This window comes from Carettochelys insculpta, chromosome 26 (genome assembly GCF_033958435.1).
Source record: "Carettochelys insculpta isolate YL-2023 chromosome 26, ASM3395843v1, whole genome shotgun sequence".
Lineage (NCBI taxonomy): Eukaryota > Metazoa > Chordata > Testudines > Carettochelyidae > Carettochelys > Carettochelys insculpta.
In genome coordinates this window covers 6,390,583-6,409,396 of record NC_134162.1, presented here as the reverse complement: position 1 = coordinate 6,409,396, position 18,814 = coordinate 6,390,583, and the positions used below count along the sequence as shown (strand labels likewise).

The following is an 18,814-nucleotide window of genomic DNA, read 5'->3' as shown; positions in this document are numbered from 1 at the left end:
GCAACTCCCCTGCTCTGATCTCAGCTGTGATGCTAATTTTTGTGTGACCTTGGTGTGTGTCACTTAACCTCTCTGGCCCTTGGTTTCCCCAGCTGTTACCTGGGATTAATGCAGACTGAGCTCAGCAGTCACTGGTGGGCGTTGATGGATCACGCTGCAGCTTGCCAGTGAGAATCTGTGCATTTGCACTGAATTAGGGAGTGTACTTCATGCAGTATCAAATTTGCCTGTTTTGGGATGAAACAGAGAAGAAATGACACTAAGCTGCAAAGCAGAGAGGCTGAACAACCTCACTGTGGTGAGGGCAAGCCCAGCAGTGGGGCAGTTCCTAATTTCAGTCAAACTGGCAGCTGCTTGGCTGGAAGATACAGCCTTGCCTGACATGCTCAGGGGATATCAAAATCTTTGCCCATCCTTGTGGAACTGAGCTAACCTTTCCTCTTGCCTGCAGGTGCTGAAGGTGAATCTGCTTGGCCATCGGAAGCGAATCATTGCCTCCTTGGCAGACAGACCATATGAAGAGCCGCCCCAGAAACCACCACGGTTCTCCCAGCTGAGGGTGAGTCATTGTGTTGCTGGCTGCCTGATAGGTCTGCATGGAACACTATCAATCAGCGACTGCCAGGATGTTTTCTCGGCCAGCTTGCCTTTGCTTGTCCCCTTCTCCTCTCGCTCCCACTCTGTCTTTGTGAGAACTATACCCAAGTCTGCATCAGAAGTAATCTCCTTTTTTAAATAAACTACTGATGCTCCTGCGGATCTGAGAGCTCACCAAGAGCTCGGGTGCTGAAAAGTTTTCCAGGGATGGTATCCAGGCACAGATGGAAAGCGAGTACAGACCTGCCTGTTCTCTCAAAAGTGCTACAATTTCTCCTAGTCATCAGTGAAAGGGTGTCACAAAAATAACCGCCCTGAGTGTCAATATTTGATAGGTTTATTGGGTTGAAATGTTTCCTGTGGTTTGTAAATTTCGAGAGTGGTTTCAGAGATGTGCATCCATTTTTTTAAAGTAGGTTTTAAACGTAAGTGTGGGAACCTTTGTTATGAAAAGCAAAAGTGTGTGTTTGTGAACTGTGATCCACTGGGGCCTCTGAGAAGGGCTGAATGTTACTTCTAGCTTTCAAATGTCAGTGGAATTGCCTTTTCTGAATGTTTCCCCGCTCGTTACTTTGGCACAAAAATTGCACCTTGTAGTTGGGTGTCTGAGGTGGCTTTGGTTAGGGGCCCAAGCACTATTTCTTCACGTGAGTGCAAGCTTGTTACTTGAAGTGGTACAGATCCAAACACTCCCACTCTGACTGCATGCTGAGAACTTCAGATCTGCATCTGAGACGTGCACCTTGGCCCCACTGTATCTGTTGCCAGTCAAAACCCTGAGCTGTGCCTCTAGTTCCTGTTCCTCTTTTGACTGGTTGTGTGTCCCGAAGTGTAAAGGCTTGCATCAGAGATGCCCGAGTGTGGGGAAAAACAACCTTGCTGGTCCAGAACAACTCAAAAGCTGGAGCGCGGGGAAAGCATGAGGGAGCTCAAACTTGCAGCCAGCTGCATGTATTGATGAGAGATTTGCGAACTGCTCTTTTACCTCTCAGGTCATGCAGGAAAATGCTGCTGCAGGTTTTGATGAGCACATTCCAGCTGATGTAGTGAGGACATAAGGGTTTGTGTGTTGGTCCCGTTAGCTGCATTTCCATGTGTGGGGTGAGGCACTAACCATTAGGTGAAGGATGTGGTTCCTATTCCTTTTTCTCTGCCATGGGAAACAAACTGCAGAAGTTAATGTGCACTTAACAGTATGGGTGTGATCGTGCTGAGTGCTTTCAGCTCCTCTTGGGCCCAGGGTTGGGAGAAATCCCAAGGACTGACACGTTGGGCCAGTCACTTTCTGTCTTCTCTGACCCTGGGTCCCAAGTGGAGTGCATAGCACCAGGGCATGATCCTGATGCTACAGTAAGGAGTTGAAGGGTTTAGCTCCTGGCCTTTCAATCACCAGATGGCCTGTGTGGGGCAGCAAAAGCTCCAGCAACTGGAGTCACTCCATTCATGGGCATCTGTAGCAAGAGCATGTGCCTAAGGAAGCAGCCATTTATGGCCCTCTTTGAGGGTCACTTTCACAGTCTGTCATTTGATATATGCTGATGCCTGGTATATTCTCAATGAAGGAACATCTGTGTGTGTGAGAGCTGTCGTCATAAGCCCTTGAATGTTCTGTACCAATCAGCTGAGTTGGCTCCACTGTGGCTCCCGGGGGGGATCCAAATGTGCTTTGCCCATTGGGAGTCTGATGCCTGCCTCTTTGGTCCCTGGGGGCTTCTTGGGGCTCTAAGCCCAACTTCCAGAGGTACTGGACATGTACATCTGGTGACTACTGCGTGTTCCGTGAGCTGCTTATGGTGGGTCTCTTGGTAGTCTGTCCACTAGCTTGCAGAAGGCACCTGTGCAGGTTCTTTGTGCTAGAATTGTCCTCCCCTAAAAGACTCCTGTGGCCTCGCAGCTCCAGAATTTTCTTCATGTGAAATGAATTTAGCAATTCTCAGTGTCTCCTGGGATTGACAGCTGGGTGCAAGGGGTTGCCACTTCTTCGATGATGCAAATCAGAGATTCCTACAGCACCTATTGGGAATGACCGACCGACCGACCTTTTTCACCATCCTTTTGGGGTCTTGTGTGCAGAGGTGTAGGATCTAAGCCTGGGTTTATTGGGAACACAGTTACACACCCTGTGGTGTGGTCTTGTAGCACTACCTGGAATACTTCACGTGCTGTGCTGCTCATTCAGGTTCCATTCCTGCCCAAAGCCAGTGTCAGGAGTGGAATCTGCATGAGCAGCACAGCATGTAAAGCGTGGCAGGGAGGAGTTTGTAGCTCTGTCCTCTGATTCAGCCTGTACCTTCCTGGATACGGAGAGGACTCTGGTTCCTGTGACTCTGACTCTGGCACCTTCCATTGGCACTGAATCCCAGGCTTTGTACCTTACAAATGCCCAGAGGGGAAGCAGCCAGCTGAGAATCCAGGCTTCTCTGAAATGCTCTTGGCAGAGGGACAGGACCAAAGGACTAGAGAGAAGTGCCTTGGCACAGCATCAGCTGATTGAAATGCCGGGCAGGGAGCTGGTAAGAGAGAAGGGGGCTATTTGCGGCATTTCCTAATGCTACAGCTGTCGTTCCCAAAGCCCGGTTCTGGCATGGCAGAACGGAAGGACGCCGGTGGAAAATGAAGCTGGGATGTTGAATGGAACTAATGTGAGTTGCAGCTGTGAGCTCCCAAAAGCACCAGCTTGAGTTCCCTGCTTTGTCTTCTGGGCCCTGAATCAGCACGTACTGGGGGTGGGGGGGGGGACACTCTCTCCTCCCCACGATTCTAGCCAGCCATTATAAGGCGTTCTGATTGCTCTCTTGCTGCTGTGCTAATGACGGCTTCTGTCTTGAGGTTGGTAATTACTGTGATGCTGCTTTAAATGCATCATTTTTAGTGCTTTCAGCCGAGTCTGGTCCCAGCCAAAAGCCAGTCCTCGGACGTCTGCCCCTCGAGTGAGAACAAAACACAGAGGAAAGGTGACACAATGTTTGGGTGGTGTAGGGGAAGGGCCATGTCAAAATCTAGAACAGTCCTGGTGTGATTGTGGGGTGAGGTTGAGAACACCTGTCTGGTGACCTGATGGCTTTCACAGAAGCCAGCAAAAGAGATTCTCTGGTGGAAGAGCAGACCAGGAGGAAGCCCCAGGCCCCCTTCACTCTTGGGTCTTGCATCCCTGGGGTACTGGCAATGTCAGGGTGGGATTGGCACTGCCAGATTTCTCCCACAGAAGGAAGGAATAGCCCACATCTCAAGCGAGGAATTCAAATCTAATTTGTACTCCGCTTTCAGCAAGTCACCCTTAGTCTCCACACACTACCTTGGACAGCTGCCAAAACGGGCTGCCTTCGGCCATCCTTGACTTTCAGTCAGACATTTTAGCGGTGGCCAGGGAAGTGCTCTGCATAGACAGTTCATTAACTCACCAATCTAGTGGCCTGGCGTCAAAATCAATGAATGGCCCATTGCCACCCTGCGTCCCTGGTGTGCCACTGAGCTGGCTGTGTTCGGGCTGTTGGTGCCTGCCAGCTTTCCCATGGCCTGCATTAGCTCCCTCTATTGGGCTGCTTTTCCTCTTCCAACTGCAGCTGGCTTTCGGAGGGGTGTGTTCAAACCAGCAGCACTCTCCGTTCTGGTCTCCAGCCTCTTCATTGGCAAAGCTGGTCCCAGGAGGAGACCGACTGCTGTAGCTCCCTGACGGGGACTGTGGAATGTGCCCACTCAGGCCAGCTGTCCTCAGAGTATTACCTGTCTGCCTCCAGTGCCAGGATCTGATGTCCCAGACTTCCTCACCGTTGAGCCAGAACGACTCCTACACAGGGAGGTCTGCAGAGCTCTTGCTGCCTCCGGGGGACACTGGGAAGAGGCGACACGACAGTGGCCATGATGCTGCTGCTCACCCCCGCGCTGACAGATACAAAGTACAGGTCAGAGTGAGCCTGTTTTCCCTATCAGATCCCAAGGATTTCTCTGCCTGGGAGCCTGCATAGCTCCCGGTGTGTGGCTGGAGACAAGCCTGCCTCTCAGCTAGCGAAGCACCTTGAGGCTGTTTGAGGAAGGGTGCTTGGTGTGCCAAGGGAGTGCAGCATGGCCTACTGGTGAGTGGCACACCTGGGTTCCATTCCTAGCTCTACACTCACCTGTTCTGTGGCCTTGGGCAAGCCGCTTCCCCTGTGGGCCACATCTGCCACCTGTAAAGTGCTCATCCCCGAAGCCACATGCATGTAAGGGTCGCTCTTTCTGGCGTGCATTTTCCTTCTGCTCTGTTGCCTGGGGAGTCTGGGAGCTGGTGTGAGGCGGCAGGGGGCTGGGAGTGCAGCGAGGAGCATAGCAAAGGCCTCTCTGGCTGTCCTACACCCGCTGAAGGATTCCCCTTGTGTGACTGATACTCTTGCTCGGCTGTGGGCACTGAGAATTGAACCAGAGCCGGGGATGGCCGCTGGGGCCCGTCTACCTTCAGCCACTGTCTCCCTGTGTCTGCTAAAATGAAGCCTGTGGGCATTCGTTAGATGCTCTTGCTGTGCGTGCGTCAGAGCTACAGGTCTGGCTGGGGCTTCTCCAAGGCTTTCACGCTTGTGTTTGTCCCCACAGGAGGAGCATCGTGAGTCCAGGCTGACTCTCAGGCCCCCGAGTCTTGCTGCGCCGTATGCGCCTGTCCAGAATTGGCAACACCAGCCTGAGAAGCTCATCTTCGAGTCCTGTGGGTATGAGGCCAACGTAAGTGCATTTCAGCTCCTTGTGTCGCAGGGGAGTTAGTGCTCTGGTCTCCCCATACAGGATGGTTATACTCTCCCTCACTGGACTTCTGCAGCCCCTTGGCCCTTGCAGTGAGGCTCCTTTCTGCCAGCCCAGTAGAGAGTGTGGTCTCCTCCTGGGAGAGCCTGGCTCACCGTTGGGCTCCGTCTCTGGGCTGAGCTAGGACTCCTGTGTAGAGCTCTGTGCTCAGTGATACGTAGGGAGCTGGCGGAAGGCACGGTTCCACCGGGAGGAGCCTAGACACGTTGGCCTGAGCTGGGAGGGTGTGACTGCAACCAGAAAGTTCCGGAAGATGTAAAGAAGGGGGGTGCAAGAGGGTCCTGCAGGCCTGCGTGAGACCCCGGCTCCACCCAGGGCAATGAGGAGACACTTTCCATCCATTTGAAGTGTGTTGCTTTAGGGGCGGGGGCAGCTTTAGAGACCGCTGAGCTCAGCGAAGCCAGTTCATGGGGTGTCCTTTCCTCTCCTTGCTTCAAACAGTATCTGGGCTCCATGTTAATCAAAGACCTTCGCGGGACGGAGTCGACGCAGGATGCCTGTGCAAAGATGAGGGTAGGTGGTGGTGGTGCCAGGAGAGGCCTGGATGGTGTTGAGTATGGCTGTGGTGACTTGGGTTGCACACGGAGGCACAGGGCAGATGCGGCTGCTCGGGAAAAGGGCAGCCTGGGGGCTGTTCTCCTGGCTGGGGAAAAGTCCTGGAGTGATGTGTTTGTTCCTCTCAGGGCGCATGTCACCAAATTGCTCATCCCGCGCCCCTTCAGATGTCAGACACTGGGGAAAAAGGGGCCCTTGCCGCATAAGGTGCGTGTGGGACAGTGCTACCAAGTCAGTCTCTCTCTTCCGCTCTGGCACGCTGGGCAAAACCTCCACATCAAGAGCAACTGGTGCTCTGGGGACAGTCACGCTGCTGGCTGTGCCCCGAATGAGCCCTGGCCAGTCCCGCTGAAGGAAGGTGTGTTTTAATTTGTACCTGTTCATCTGTGCTCCTGTTTCTGCAGAAATCCACGGAGCATATGAAGAAGATCCCAACCATATTATTATCCATCACTTACAAAGGGGTGAAGTTCATAGATGCTTCTAACAAGGTACTCTTGGAATGTGCTCAGCACAGCGTTCAGAGCACCTGCACCTTTCTCCTCACTCCCTTGCTCTAGGACGTCAAGTCCTGTCAGCAGACTGCAGCCGCAGACGTGTGCACGGTCCAGCTAGCCTTGTGGAGCCGGCCCAGCAGAGTCAGCATCAATAGTCCGACCTCTGTTCGGAGTGTGGAATCCTCTTTGCTGCTGACGAAGTGGGAGGCAGTGAGAAAACCCAGCTGGGTTTTCTGTTCCCAAGCACAAGCAGAGTTTGTGACACCACATGTCAGGCAATTTTACCTGGTGACTGGTGGGGATGGAGTCACATAAGGTTCTAGTCTCTGGTCTGTCCTGGACATGCTCCACAGACCTTGGACCAGTTACTTAATCTCACTGCCTTGGTTTCCTTCTCTGTAAACTGTGGTTGAGTTCATCTTATCGCCTGGGGGTGTTTTTGCAGCACTTGCTGTTGGTGCTGTGTTCTGAAAGGCTTTGACGGAAGGTGATCCAGCAGAGCCCAGCATTATTGGTGCAGAAGGATGTGTTTTCACTAGTGCTCCCTAGTGGCTGACCATTCCAATGGCTGTATGCTGTAGGAACACTGCTTCCCACTCTGAGTGGTGGCAGCACATATCTCCTTAGGCTACGAATTGTTTTCTAGGGCATGGGCGTTGGAACATGCCATAATCCTTTTTCTGTGCCTGCTGGGGCTAGCTGTGAGCTACTCCCTGAGAAATGGCATTACTAATTCCTCCTTTGACTCCTGCAAGATGTGGGACTAGGACTCAGGTAGCTAGCACCTCCCTCACTGCCAGCATCTTCCATCCCTTTGTCGGCAACATGCTGCTCTGTTTGTCAAGTGTCTTCAGGTCACTGTAGTACAAACACATGGTGAAAACCCTGAGTTCATTTAAAAATGGCTCCGGGCAGTGTGGGCCTGCTGTGATGGGAGGCTTCAAATGTTCCCATGTCAACTGGTCTGTTAGAATGGAGAGCGGTGGAATAACCTCCCTACAAGTGCTAGGAGCACTTGGAACGGACAGCCAGGATCGATTGCCCCCCACCCCTGTGGTTGTATGTGAATTTCCTCATCATAGCTTCTTACCTGCACTCACCTAAGTGCTTCGCCATGCTTGGATCGGGTGGGTTACCTCCTAGAAGGAGATAGTGTAGGACAATCTGTCTGTTTAGTCCACAAAATCAGTTGCCTGTGTTTAACTCTGGCAGAATGTCATCGCTGAGCATGAAATCCGGAATATCTCCTGCGCAGCCCAGGACCCAGAGGATCTCTGCACGTTCGCCTATATCACCAAGGACTTGCAGACCAGCCACCACTACTGTCATGTATTCAGCACCGTGGATGTGGTGAGTGGCACATCTGCACTCAAAGGTTGCTGCTCTGCCTTGCACCCCAGAGTGCTGCATGAGCTACTTGTGCCAGAAATGGCACAGAGCCGCTTGCTGCCCACCAGATGCGCTGGGGGAGTTTTCTCAAGAAACTGGGGCAACCGCCTCCCATGGAACTGGGCCTGTCTCCCAGGGAGGAAGGGCCAAATGAACAGTGCTGGGAGTTGAACCTGTGAATGCAAAGCATGCTATTGCAAACATCCTTAGAGCACTGAGCTGTGCCCTCCAGCTCTTGCACAGGTAGAAGATAACACATGAAGTAGGTTCTGCTGCCAGAGGGGGCAGTGGAGGGCATCGTACTACAGCTTTTCAGAGACCACCATTGACAATGGAAGCACTTCATGAGTTCCCAGCCTATCCTTCGAGGGCAAGATTGTTCCCTCCAGTGATTCTCCAGGGACTCAGGCCTTGTCTAAACACACGTTGTTTTAAGTATACAGTACATCCCCTAATGTGGCTGCAATTACAAGAGGATAAGGGTGCCTTGTGTTGGCATTGCTTATTCTCCTTTTCCTATAGCTATCAGCTGTCTTGTGTAAGAGTCATTAGGCCTACAGAACGTGTTTCTCACTACGGGGACTGTACTATAATTATTTCAGTAGAAAAGGTACTCGTCCCCACACCGTACCAGGTGTTGTGAGACAAACCTGCATGTAGGCCAGGTCTGGGTCTGTCCAGTTTACATGACCTGGACAACTTTTTTGCCACATCCCTTGAGAGGCTTCCCCAGAGTCTGATAGTCGCCTTAAATGTGCTCTTTCCACCACTTCTCTACCGAGCATCTTACGAGCACTCTCCAGCACATTCCCCCGACCAATACATGCTGTGGCTTTGGATCCTATTAGTGCAGCTAATAAGCAATCGCAGTGGTGGAATGCATGTATGTATGGACAATAGCAAAAGGATGGTTACTTCCCAGTTCCCTGCATACCGCTGTTACTGTCTTGCTTGCCCTGTGCATAGTTGCAATGTCCCATACCCCATATAATCCCCACTAATTCTCCCCTGCTGTGTAAATGGGACTGGTTGTTTACCAGGTAACTGCTGAGAGTCGCTTGTAATCTGCATTTTTCTACCCCTGCAGAGCTGATGCAAGGTGAGTGGAGACTGATCAGGCTTAGCTGGAAACAATAAAACAAAACACCAGTTCCATTCCAGTGCTTCTCTGCCTGTTTCTGCCCCCAAAATATCCCCCTTCCCCCTTCACAGATTTGTTGACAATAAAAATCTTTCTCTGCCTTCATTATTGAAGTCTCCAGTGTGCATTAAAATGGAGAAAGAGCTTTCGCTCCCAGGGAATGTGCCCTGATCAGAATCTTGATACGTTGTCAGTTACATACAATGTAATTGGCTGATTTAAGAGCCTTTTAACACATGGACTGGGACAGAGCATGTTATTACATAGCTTATCTGTATTCAGGCATATTGCCTGTGCAAATTGTTTGAGGCTGTCTCCTTTTAGTGTGAATGACTGTTAGAACTAAAATATTTAAGAGAAAATCAAAACAAAAAAAGCAGTCAAGTAGCACTGTAAAGACTAACAAAATAATTTATTAGGTGATGAGCTTTCATGGGACAGACCCACTTCTTCAGACCATTGCCTTAAATATTGAGTCTGTTCTGGTATGGCTATGGTCTGAAGAAGTGGGTCTGTCCCACGAAAGCTCATCACCTAATAAATTATTTTGTTAGTCTTTAAAGTGCTACTTGACTGCTTTTTCATTTTCATACTCTGTAGACTAACACAGCTCCTTCTCTGTTAAGAGAAAATGATAGTCTTGGAGGTAGTTCTGCTTTACCAGTGAAGGAAACCTGTGGTGTGCAGGCTTCTAAGCACCAGCTCTGTAGGCATGCCTGCAGTCCCTGGCCTCCTTCCAGGGGAGGCAGAGCCAGCTGATGGGGGAGGCAAAGTCAGGATGGCTGTTAGCCAAAAGCCATCAGTGAAGCCCAACTCAGTCTCCATGCAGTGGCTGACCTCCCTGTGGATGGTGCTTGTTCTAGCTGCCGCTCGGAAGCGGTGTTCTGAAATGGTTCTGTGTGGTTTCTCCAAAGAACCTGACGTATGAAATCATCCTGACGTTGGGACAAGCGTTTGAAGTTGCCTATCAGCTGGCCCTCCAAGCCCAAAAGTCAAAACCCATCGGTGCTTCGGCAGCAGAAGCGATAGAAACAAAATCTTCCAAACCGGTGCCTAAACCTCGAGTCGGCATGAGGAAATCCGCAGTATGTATACTTGGCAGTGGGCTTCAGATTTTTGGCTTCTTGACTGTATTTTGCATGGTGTGAGCGCAGAAGATGGTGGAAAGACCCCCATGCCCCAAATGTCCCCTCGTGGCCATAGGTTTTAGATTTCTCCTGTCTGTTTTTCTGCTCAGATGATTAGGTGCTGGTGGGAACCCTAGTGTAGATAAGGTACAAGTAGCTGCTAGTGCTTGAGTCTGTGGTTTTGTACATTGCATGGCAGTAGATGTTTGTTTGGCTGCTGGCTCCTAGCTTTTTCTCAAGGCCCCATTGGTGGGAGATCAATTTGGGGTGAAAGAGATGAATTTAGTGGGTAGGATCTCAGCCATGCACCACCCAGAGAAGTAAGGGCAGGGTGCCTAAATTGTACCCTGCTGCAGAGTGGTGATAATTCAATCAGGAGATGAGACTGCTCTGCAGCATACCTTAACAGGGTATTGGGGATGGTTGTTGCCTTCGTTTAATGTCGCCTTTTGTCTGTGTTTTGCTTGCTCCCGTCACCCAGGTGCCGCTCCCTCCCGATAGTCGCTGTTGTTACTGTCACACCTGTACTACACACCGTCCCTCGTATCTGCCGCTGCAGTCTGTTAGTCAAGGAGTGAAGGTCTCTACCCTTCTTGCTGTCTTGTGTTTTGTGATGAACAATCCTGAGCTTCCTTAGCTACGAGCAGCTGACCAGATCTCTGGAAAGCCTCCCTCCTGCTTTCTCTTGTCTTTGCTGTGGCCCTGTCTCTTGCCTTGTTGTTTTTTGTGTGTGTTCTCCTCTTGCCTGTTCCCTTGCTCCTCAGGTATGGGCACAGATGAGCTCTAAATGTGAACTGATCCTATTTTTTCGCCCACCATTGCTGAGTTCTCTGACTGCCCTTCAGTGCCACACTAATCCAGAATATGCTGCTTCTGAGCCTATTAACATTGCTCTCGCATCTGAAGGTCAGGAGGCTGAGAGAAGAAAGAGCTGTCTTTTGGCCAGGACAGCAAGTCGATAAAAGCGGAGATGTATCTGCAGGGAGCTGGTTCCCCACCCTAGAGGACCATTTGTGTGGCTGTAGTGTTTTTCTGTTGATTGTGAAACTAGGCAGGCTGGCTCAGCCAATTGTACAGACTTAAATGGGCCCAAGCCACAAAGTCGTCTGGGTGGACTGCCTCAGGGCCGATATTAGCATCGTACAGGTGTTTGTGATTTTAGTCTGAAGACCTGGCCAAATTGGCTTGGGGTTCCTCACCAGACTGCGTAGGAGCTGCTGCCCTCTGTTTCCATGACTGTATGTTAGTAGCTTCTGTGTGTCCCTTGTTATCCTTGAATGCTTTTGGACCGTCTCCAGCTCCAGACTGACTCTCCAGTGGAGCAAGTGGCCTAACGTATTACTTTCCCTCCACTGTTTTCCAGCTGGAGTCCTCTGAAGTGGACCAAGATGCTCAGTCTCATGCCAGTGTCTCCTGGGTTGTTGATCCCAAACAGGATTCCAAGAGGACCCTCAGCACTAAGTATGAGACCACTATCTTCTAAAAAAGCAACCCTGTGTTCACCTAGTATAACCGTGCCTTTGCGATCTGATCTGTCTGCTGTTCTAAACTCCCTCTCCCTCCAGCTGCTGGCACTGAGCTCCACCTCTAGGTGCTACACCATCAGAGGCAGCAGCAGTATACTGTAGACTAAATGGCTTTTGTATCTGATCACTACTGAACACTGTGAATTCTCCGTACTCGGAAACAAGGGTAACATGCTGAGAGAATGACCTGGTAGAGACCGGTGAGGTGGGAGATGCAGAGGGTTGGAAGCTGCGTGAATCTGAGATGTGGATCCAGGAAGCCGCCTGTCATTTCACGTCTTTCCCCTTGCTCCGGCACTGTGAATCTCTGGGGCGTGACATGGCACTCCCCTGGCCTTTTTATATTTATTGTTCTTATCCTGGGACTGCTGTAGACTTGTCTCCGAGGTGCGCACACTCATTCTAGATTCTACACTGAGCCATGGCTGCATACTGTTCCAGCGACCTGTTCCCCTTTTTACCTGACATCTGAACTGACACTAACCACTGTGATGCTGTCTGCAAATAACAAATTCACCAGATTTCCTCGCATGGATCCTGCACTCAGTCTTTTCCCTTCCACCCCCCTCCTGCCCAGATGTCAGTGTTACAAAACCTGATTGCACAGCTAATGTGAGAACTCGTCTGTGCCACTTACAGAGGTTCATCCCACTGTGGCCAGTGACCCTTCTTAGAGATTGGGCTTGGTACATATGAAAGGAATGCCTAGCAGGGGTTTCTCAGTTCCCCGCTAAATCCACTTGTGTGCGCTTCATCCTGTCTTGTTGGATATGATGCAGGGCTCATCTGTTCTCACTGACCAAACTGATTGTGAGCTACCAGCTTGGTTCTCCCTTTTTTAGAACTATCCATGGGTTAAGCTTTTTAAAGGCACATGTAATTAATCTTGTACTGGGCATATGGGCCAATGTGCTGGTGACTGACCAAAGCAGACTGAGAAGCTGACACTGTGCTGTGTTCAACAGGTTTCCTTCATGTTAATTTTGATCACTTTCTTGCCCAAGTCTATCAAACGCTGTACAATGAGGGCTATAGCGATACATAAATATTTGCTGCTTACCCTAAGGGATGTCCCTAGGTGCCTGGATATCCTAAGTGCAGATGCCTGCCCCTTTCCCTTCACCTCATTTCCTTGTCTGCAGTTTCTGACCCCATGGTTGGTTTGGCTGCAGCTGCTACTCTAGCTCCCAAATTTGACTGACACCCCTTGGAGCTGAAACAACAGAACACATGCTGCTGTGCAGGCCAGAACTGTGGCCTGGTTCAGACGATGGACCCAGGTGCCATAAAGCAGTTTGTTAACCAGTGAACATGGTGATACAAGTGCAGTAGAACCTCAGAGTTACAAATGCCAGAATTACAAACTGATGGCTTAACCACACACTTTATTTGGAACCAGAAATCTGATCATGCTGTAGCAGAGACCCAAAAAAAAAAAAAAGCAAATGCAATACAGAACTATTAAGCATTAAAAAGAAAAAAAAAATTGACTAAGTAAGGAAATTTTGTGCTTGTTTCATTAAAATTAAGAGGGTTACAGGTAGCATTTTTCTTCTGCGTAGTAAAGTTTCAAAACCATATTAAGTGTTTAGTTGTCAATTGCTGAAAGAACCTCAACACTGTGCTCAAAATTATGCGTGTCACTTACAGACAAGCTCCATTCTAGAGGTATTTGTCAGCCTGAGGTTCCACTGTACTCTCTGGAGTTGTCCTGGTGAATTCCTGACTGGGCTGCATTTAATGCCAGCCCTGTTTGAAGTAGGCAAAATACATGACTCGCTGATAGTATAAAACTGAGGAGATAGTCCAGTGATTGAAGAGACTGAGGAGTCAGAACTGCTGGGCACTATTTCTGGTTCTGTCACTGACTTTTTCTCTCTAAGTTCACTTAATGTCAGTTTCCCCATTTATCAAATAGGCAGGGCCTTCACTGGAGTGATGAGAGGCATAACCAGTTTACAAAGCATTTTGAGTGCCTCTCAGGAAAGGCACTGTGTGACTAACACACAGTAGTATTATACCAACCCACTATGCTTAGTTTCAGTCACTGTCCTGACACATGAAATGCCAATCTCACGAGGGAGGTTGCACCTCCGATTCTGACAGCGTTTTAAAGTCAGACCGAAAACAGCCATGTCCCTTCTACGGAAGTACCTGTCTGTGTGGGGTAGTGGCTAGTACAATAGCCTTTCAGTGACACGCTGGACAAAGATCCCAAATATGTTTGATCTTAGTCTAGTTCTGAGCATGTAAGTGTTTATTTTGCAGCATTCGCAGAATCCTTTATGGGAGAGTCAGCAGTGGGAGTTGCAGGTAGCAAACAAGGTGTGTTAGGAAGAGAGCAGTGAAGAAAGCTGGACAGCTGTTAGCTTCACTGTTCTTGCCTGTCGAGTGATGGTCTGTTTATGAACCATTTAAAACCCCCCATTTTTGCACAGGTGTGACTACCTCTCCTTTTCTGGTTACTCTTTGCAGCTAGTGTGCAATCGTGTCCAGGAAAAGGAAAAAGGTCATCCATTTGTCTCTTGTGAGGTATCCACTCACTTAATCATTTTACTCGTAAGTCCAGTCACTCAAAGTAAACCCCTAACATATTTAACTGTCAGCTGGGGCATCAAAACCAACAGCATGGGAGCGTTTAACAGGTCCACTGCCAATCCAGTATCAAAATAAAAATACCAAGGGGAGTCACCAGTGTCTGTGGGTGGCTACACTTACCCAGAGAAGCAAAAATCTCTCAGCCTGCTCACCCCATCCCAAAAAGGAGTGGGGAGCCCTCCACGTTCTGCTTGTCAATCAAAGCTAGTTACCCAACTCTCACCAGCAGGTGGTGGTGGTAGGACTTGCCATCCAGAGGCTTTCTTCAGTGAGGGGTCCCTGCCAGCTTAATGTCCAGCCTTAACAAGAGTGAGAAGGGGAGCACCGATCTTAGTGGAGGATGCCCCATGTACTAGGGTTCACATCCTTTTCCTCCACACGAGTTACCCAATGTACCATCAGCCCTCAGATATTAAAATCATCCAGCTCAACAGGTGATCAGGGCTCAGAGATGCAGAAATAGTCTTAAGTGAGTCGGCATCTCCAGGAATACCTAGTGTTTCTGAACTGGCTCTTGAATCTTGAGCAAACCCCATTTGCTGATGCAACCTGGATAGTGCAGAGTTGGAGCTGTGGGTACTCGTTGACTTCAAATGTCATAATCTCTGCAGTAACCAACTAAAAATGTAGTTCAGCTTATGTCTTCACTTGTTGTGTACCGGAACCAATAAGGATTGCTGTTCAGTTGACTATTGGTTTTGCATTAGTCTTTTCTTTTCCTTTCAGCTCAGTAATTGTACTAGAATTTGGTGCTTTAAAATCTTTACCTAGCTCCTCTCGGGATGTGAGTCTTACTTCCCATTCTTCATGTCATGGCATAACAAGGCAGATGAGTTCATAAATAAAATAACCTGATTAGTAAGTATCCAAGATGGTAGGAGGATATTTAATAAAGCACAAAGAAGGGGAATTCAGTCTTTATACATGGATATAACATGTCATATGCCCCTGGCACCCATGGTAAGGGGCTATAAGATGTTTAGACAAAAGAAATACTAGTGATGGACCAGAAAGTTAAGTGGTGTTGTTTACAGCAATTGCCCAAACCCATATGGTTGAATACTGCAGTATTTTTACAGGCGGCTGCAGTACCAGATGAGGATTGAGTTTGCCTCAACAGCTTTTCACACACTTGAGAAGTTCAGTCAGGAATATACATGGGACTATGCTTTCATTTGTAAGATTTACTGTCAGTTACAGGTATCCACACACAGACTAGACTTTCAAGAGGGCTGGTTCCTTGCACCTGCCAAGTGTCTTAAATGGGTTCTCGGTGCCTCTAAACCAGAGTCACTTGTGCATGTGCCTTTTTAATGCTGACCTCTGAAACCTAGGTGGGATCACAGCAGATCTGTCCAAACAGAGGGCTTGTTCTGTGCACTGGTAACTCTCACCACTTTTGGCTCCTTCTCACTGCTAAGTCATCCACTACTCTCCCCTACAGCATTGGTTGAATGTGACTCATGAAATTATTCAATGCATTTTTTTCCTGTGTTAACTTTATCCCCTGTTCTGTTTGCCTCTGGAAAGCTGATCTGCAGGCAGCTGTGTGCTACCATGGAAATGTAATAACGAGGCACAGACCTAAGAAGCAGTGGTATCCCAACGTGATGAAGATCTCCACCTGGCACTGGTGTCTGCCTCTGAATATATTCATGGCTGCTCAATGTGAGCTTCCATTGTTGGGAGGCAGGGAGGAGAGGAATCCAGCACCTAGCTAACAAAAGCAGCTACGCATTTCTAGCAAAGGAGATTTGGGATTGCTGAGTTCATGGGAGTGATACCTTATTTCCTAGTCTGCTGAAACAGAGTTTTTGTTTTTGTTTTTTGAAGGTTTTTTCCTTTTATATGCAACAACAGAAAGGAAAACAGATCCACAATTTAAATGTAGCATGTTGCAATTTTGGGGGGTGGGACAACCCTTATAATTGACAAAGATTCTGTGGTAGTGTCCTGTCCTACAGAAAGTATGGTAAAAAGTCTTAGTAGTGGCGCTAGTATGGTTGTCTAATGGTACTTTAATCCACCTCAGTTCTAGGTGAGCAGTAGAGAACAATTCCAAGATTCTGCTAATAGCTGTTTATTCCAAGTTATGAAATTCAGCTGCATGGGTTTTAATACATGGTACTTGACAGCCACTCCAAGCCTTTGTGGGAGTGGGATGTAATTTAAGGAAAAAGTCTGTGAAGGTGTTATAATCCCAGTGCTTACTGCTGGATTTCACTCGTGGTACAGAGAGAACTGTTGCATTGCAATACTTGATAGTTCTTGGGGTGAGCAGGACAGAATTATTTTTGACATTAGTTTATTATCACAGAGTAACTGCAGAGTTTGCCGCTTTCTTGTATTCCCCCGTGGCTTTAAACACAGTTAAGTCTGATTGTGATTTAGCATTTCTTTGATACTAGCTCATTATTTAATGACACTTAGTGGAACAGTATTTCAGAATATGAACAAACAAGGAGTTAAACTTTGGGCATTACACTGATGGTCCATACCCAAAGATATATCTAATCAATCCAAGGATGATTGACCCCAACCAGTCTCACATTCCTAAGCAGAACACAGTCTTGAAGGTGCTTTGTAATTTATGCTTCATTTAAACTACCAGAGTATTTAACAGGAGCTTCGTCTGTGACAGTAGTGTGAACTGATGTTTTCCAGTGCCCTGACCATCAGGACCTCATTGGAAGGAAAGATGGTAAAATGGGCATAACTTGCTTCTTGAGCTGTAGAAATGGGGCCTGCCAGTCCATTGCTGTGGTCTTAGGCAGGTGTGATGGTTTGGTGTCCCAGCTATTTGTTTTTAAGTCCAGTTACTGCTGTATCTATCAGAATTTAATTTAGTCTCATTCCAGCTGCTGATCAATGCTGAGAGAAGCAACCATTAATCCCAGCACCCAGATCTGTAAAGGATTAGTGGGCAGAAAACAAGCTTTTTTTATAATTAGTGAATTTAGGCAACTTAACATTTCAACTTACGCCTATGTTGCAACTCATACGGATGTAAGCACATTTTTCAGTGTGTTGGCAACAATTCTGTTCACAAAGACCAAACCCCTATTTTGGAGGAGGGACAGCTCTTGGTAGAATGCATGAGTTTTTGAGGTTGGCTGGCAGAAGTGGTGAAGAAAATAGCCATCTTGCTGTTGTCTTCAGTGACCCAGCAGCCCCCTCCACAGTTCTCTTTCTGGTGTTTCTTTTTTCGAGGACATTATGTATTGCAGAGGAGCTGAGCTTTGGCAATGTCTCTTTAAGATTGGTATGTTCCAAGGTACTTGCCTGTGAGGGGCTCTGCTCCAGGCCCTTGCCTGTATTTTCAGGTGTTCAAGTGGCTCCCAATTCCTAATACTTTGCCATTTGCACAGTGTTTGGGCTTTAGCATTCCTACAGGGATTCACGGTATCTAGAGGAAAGTATCTTAAATTTCTGGTGCTGAATGTGATGAATTTTTCAAATGCTGAGCTAGTTGTACCAATCGGTGTTTCATTTCCTTCCCTTTTTCAAAGGGCAGACCGTTTGTATTCTGGAACAACCTCCATCTGTCTGGCATGGGTGCGGGATGAGAACTCTCGACAGACACTAAGATTAATAGCTGAATTATTGTCTTAAAATGAGGGTGAAATTTTATGTATTCAAATTAAAGCTGCTGTGTCCTGTTTTATTCTGTACCTATTAAAATGGCTATTTCAGTTGTTGAGTTTTGTCCTTAAGTTTGCTTTGAGATTCTATTTTCTAGAAAAAAGGAGAGTTGGTGTCTGGATTTCTGAGGTGTATCCCAACTCCCCTTGCAAAGAAATGGTAGTTGGATGTGCTTTGAGGGGGAAGCTGAGCTGGACTGCTGCCCTTTGTGAGGCTGCAACATCTAGCCCAGACACCACATGGTGTGTCCAAGCAGCTCTCCTTCTTGATCAAATTGATGTTGGCTCAGTTACATTAACACTCCCTTGTTAGAGCTCAGATATCCATCAGAAGGATTTTCTATGCTTTTCCCTTATGCTTACATCAGTTGAGTGCAGCAGGATTTTTCATTTTATAACAAGCTCCCTGTTTGCAACTCTAAATTCCCTTTTAGATTCTACACTGGCCAATTTATAGGTACCTGTATAATCAGGATCAAATTTGTTCCAGAAATGGGAGAGTAAACTCAAACTTTATTGTCCTACAATAACCTGAGATTCCCCAATAGGACAGAGAACAGTCAACTTAAGTTTGCAATGTGGACTTCTTTGCTACTTGTGATGTATGGCAGTGGGACTGATTTGTAATAAAAATGTTATTTAATCTGTTTCTGTATTTTGATACTTGAATTTCTTTCATTTTCCTGTATATACAACTGTTAATCTGTTTGAATTCTTGTCTGAATTTTAAACATCTTGTGGTACCAAACGTAACCAATCTGAGCAACAACATAGACTGACCTCACTACAACAAGGCGAGATTGTAAATATTTCTGGGCTTCCAGCAGTCGTTTTGTTGTGTTTTCATAACTGTACAATTTAGAACAGAATGAATTAATAAATAAACTCAGACATCTCTTGGCTTTACTATGATGTAGATATTGTGGAAGTCTTAACTTTCATTTGTTAAAATTTGAACTGTACAACAACCAAG

At 47.8% G+C, this 18,814-nt stretch overlaps 1 protein-coding gene across 12 annotated transcripts in view; it reads left to right on the top strand.

The window, feature by feature from the left end:
- Positions 1-18,814, top strand: part of ANKS1A (ankyrin repeat and sterile alpha motif domain containing 1A) — a 163,668-nt gene extending 144,854 nt beyond the window's left edge. For 3 of the 12 annotated variants that reach the window (XM_074977224.1, XM_074977225.1, XM_074977221.1), the window contains 9 exons: positions 452-559; positions 4,335-4,499; positions 5,164-5,289; positions 5,809-5,880; positions 6,327-6,413; positions 7,632-7,769; positions 9,864-10,034; positions 10,558-10,656; positions 11,440-18,814. In XM_074977224.1, the coding sequence (XP_074833325.1) occupies positions 452-559; positions 4,335-4,499; positions 5,164-5,289; positions 5,809-5,880; positions 6,327-6,413; positions 7,632-7,769; positions 9,864-10,034; positions 10,558-10,656; positions 11,440-11,559 (1,086 nt within the window). In that variant the 3' untranslated portion in view covers positions 11,560-18,814. The remainder of the gene's footprint in view (positions 1-451; positions 560-4,334; positions 4,500-5,163; positions 5,290-5,808; positions 5,881-6,326; positions 6,414-7,631; positions 7,770-9,863; positions 10,035-10,557; positions 10,657-11,439) is intronic. The other 9 variants (XM_074977230.1, XM_074977229.1, XM_074977233.1 and 6 more) reach the window with 7 other exon arrangements.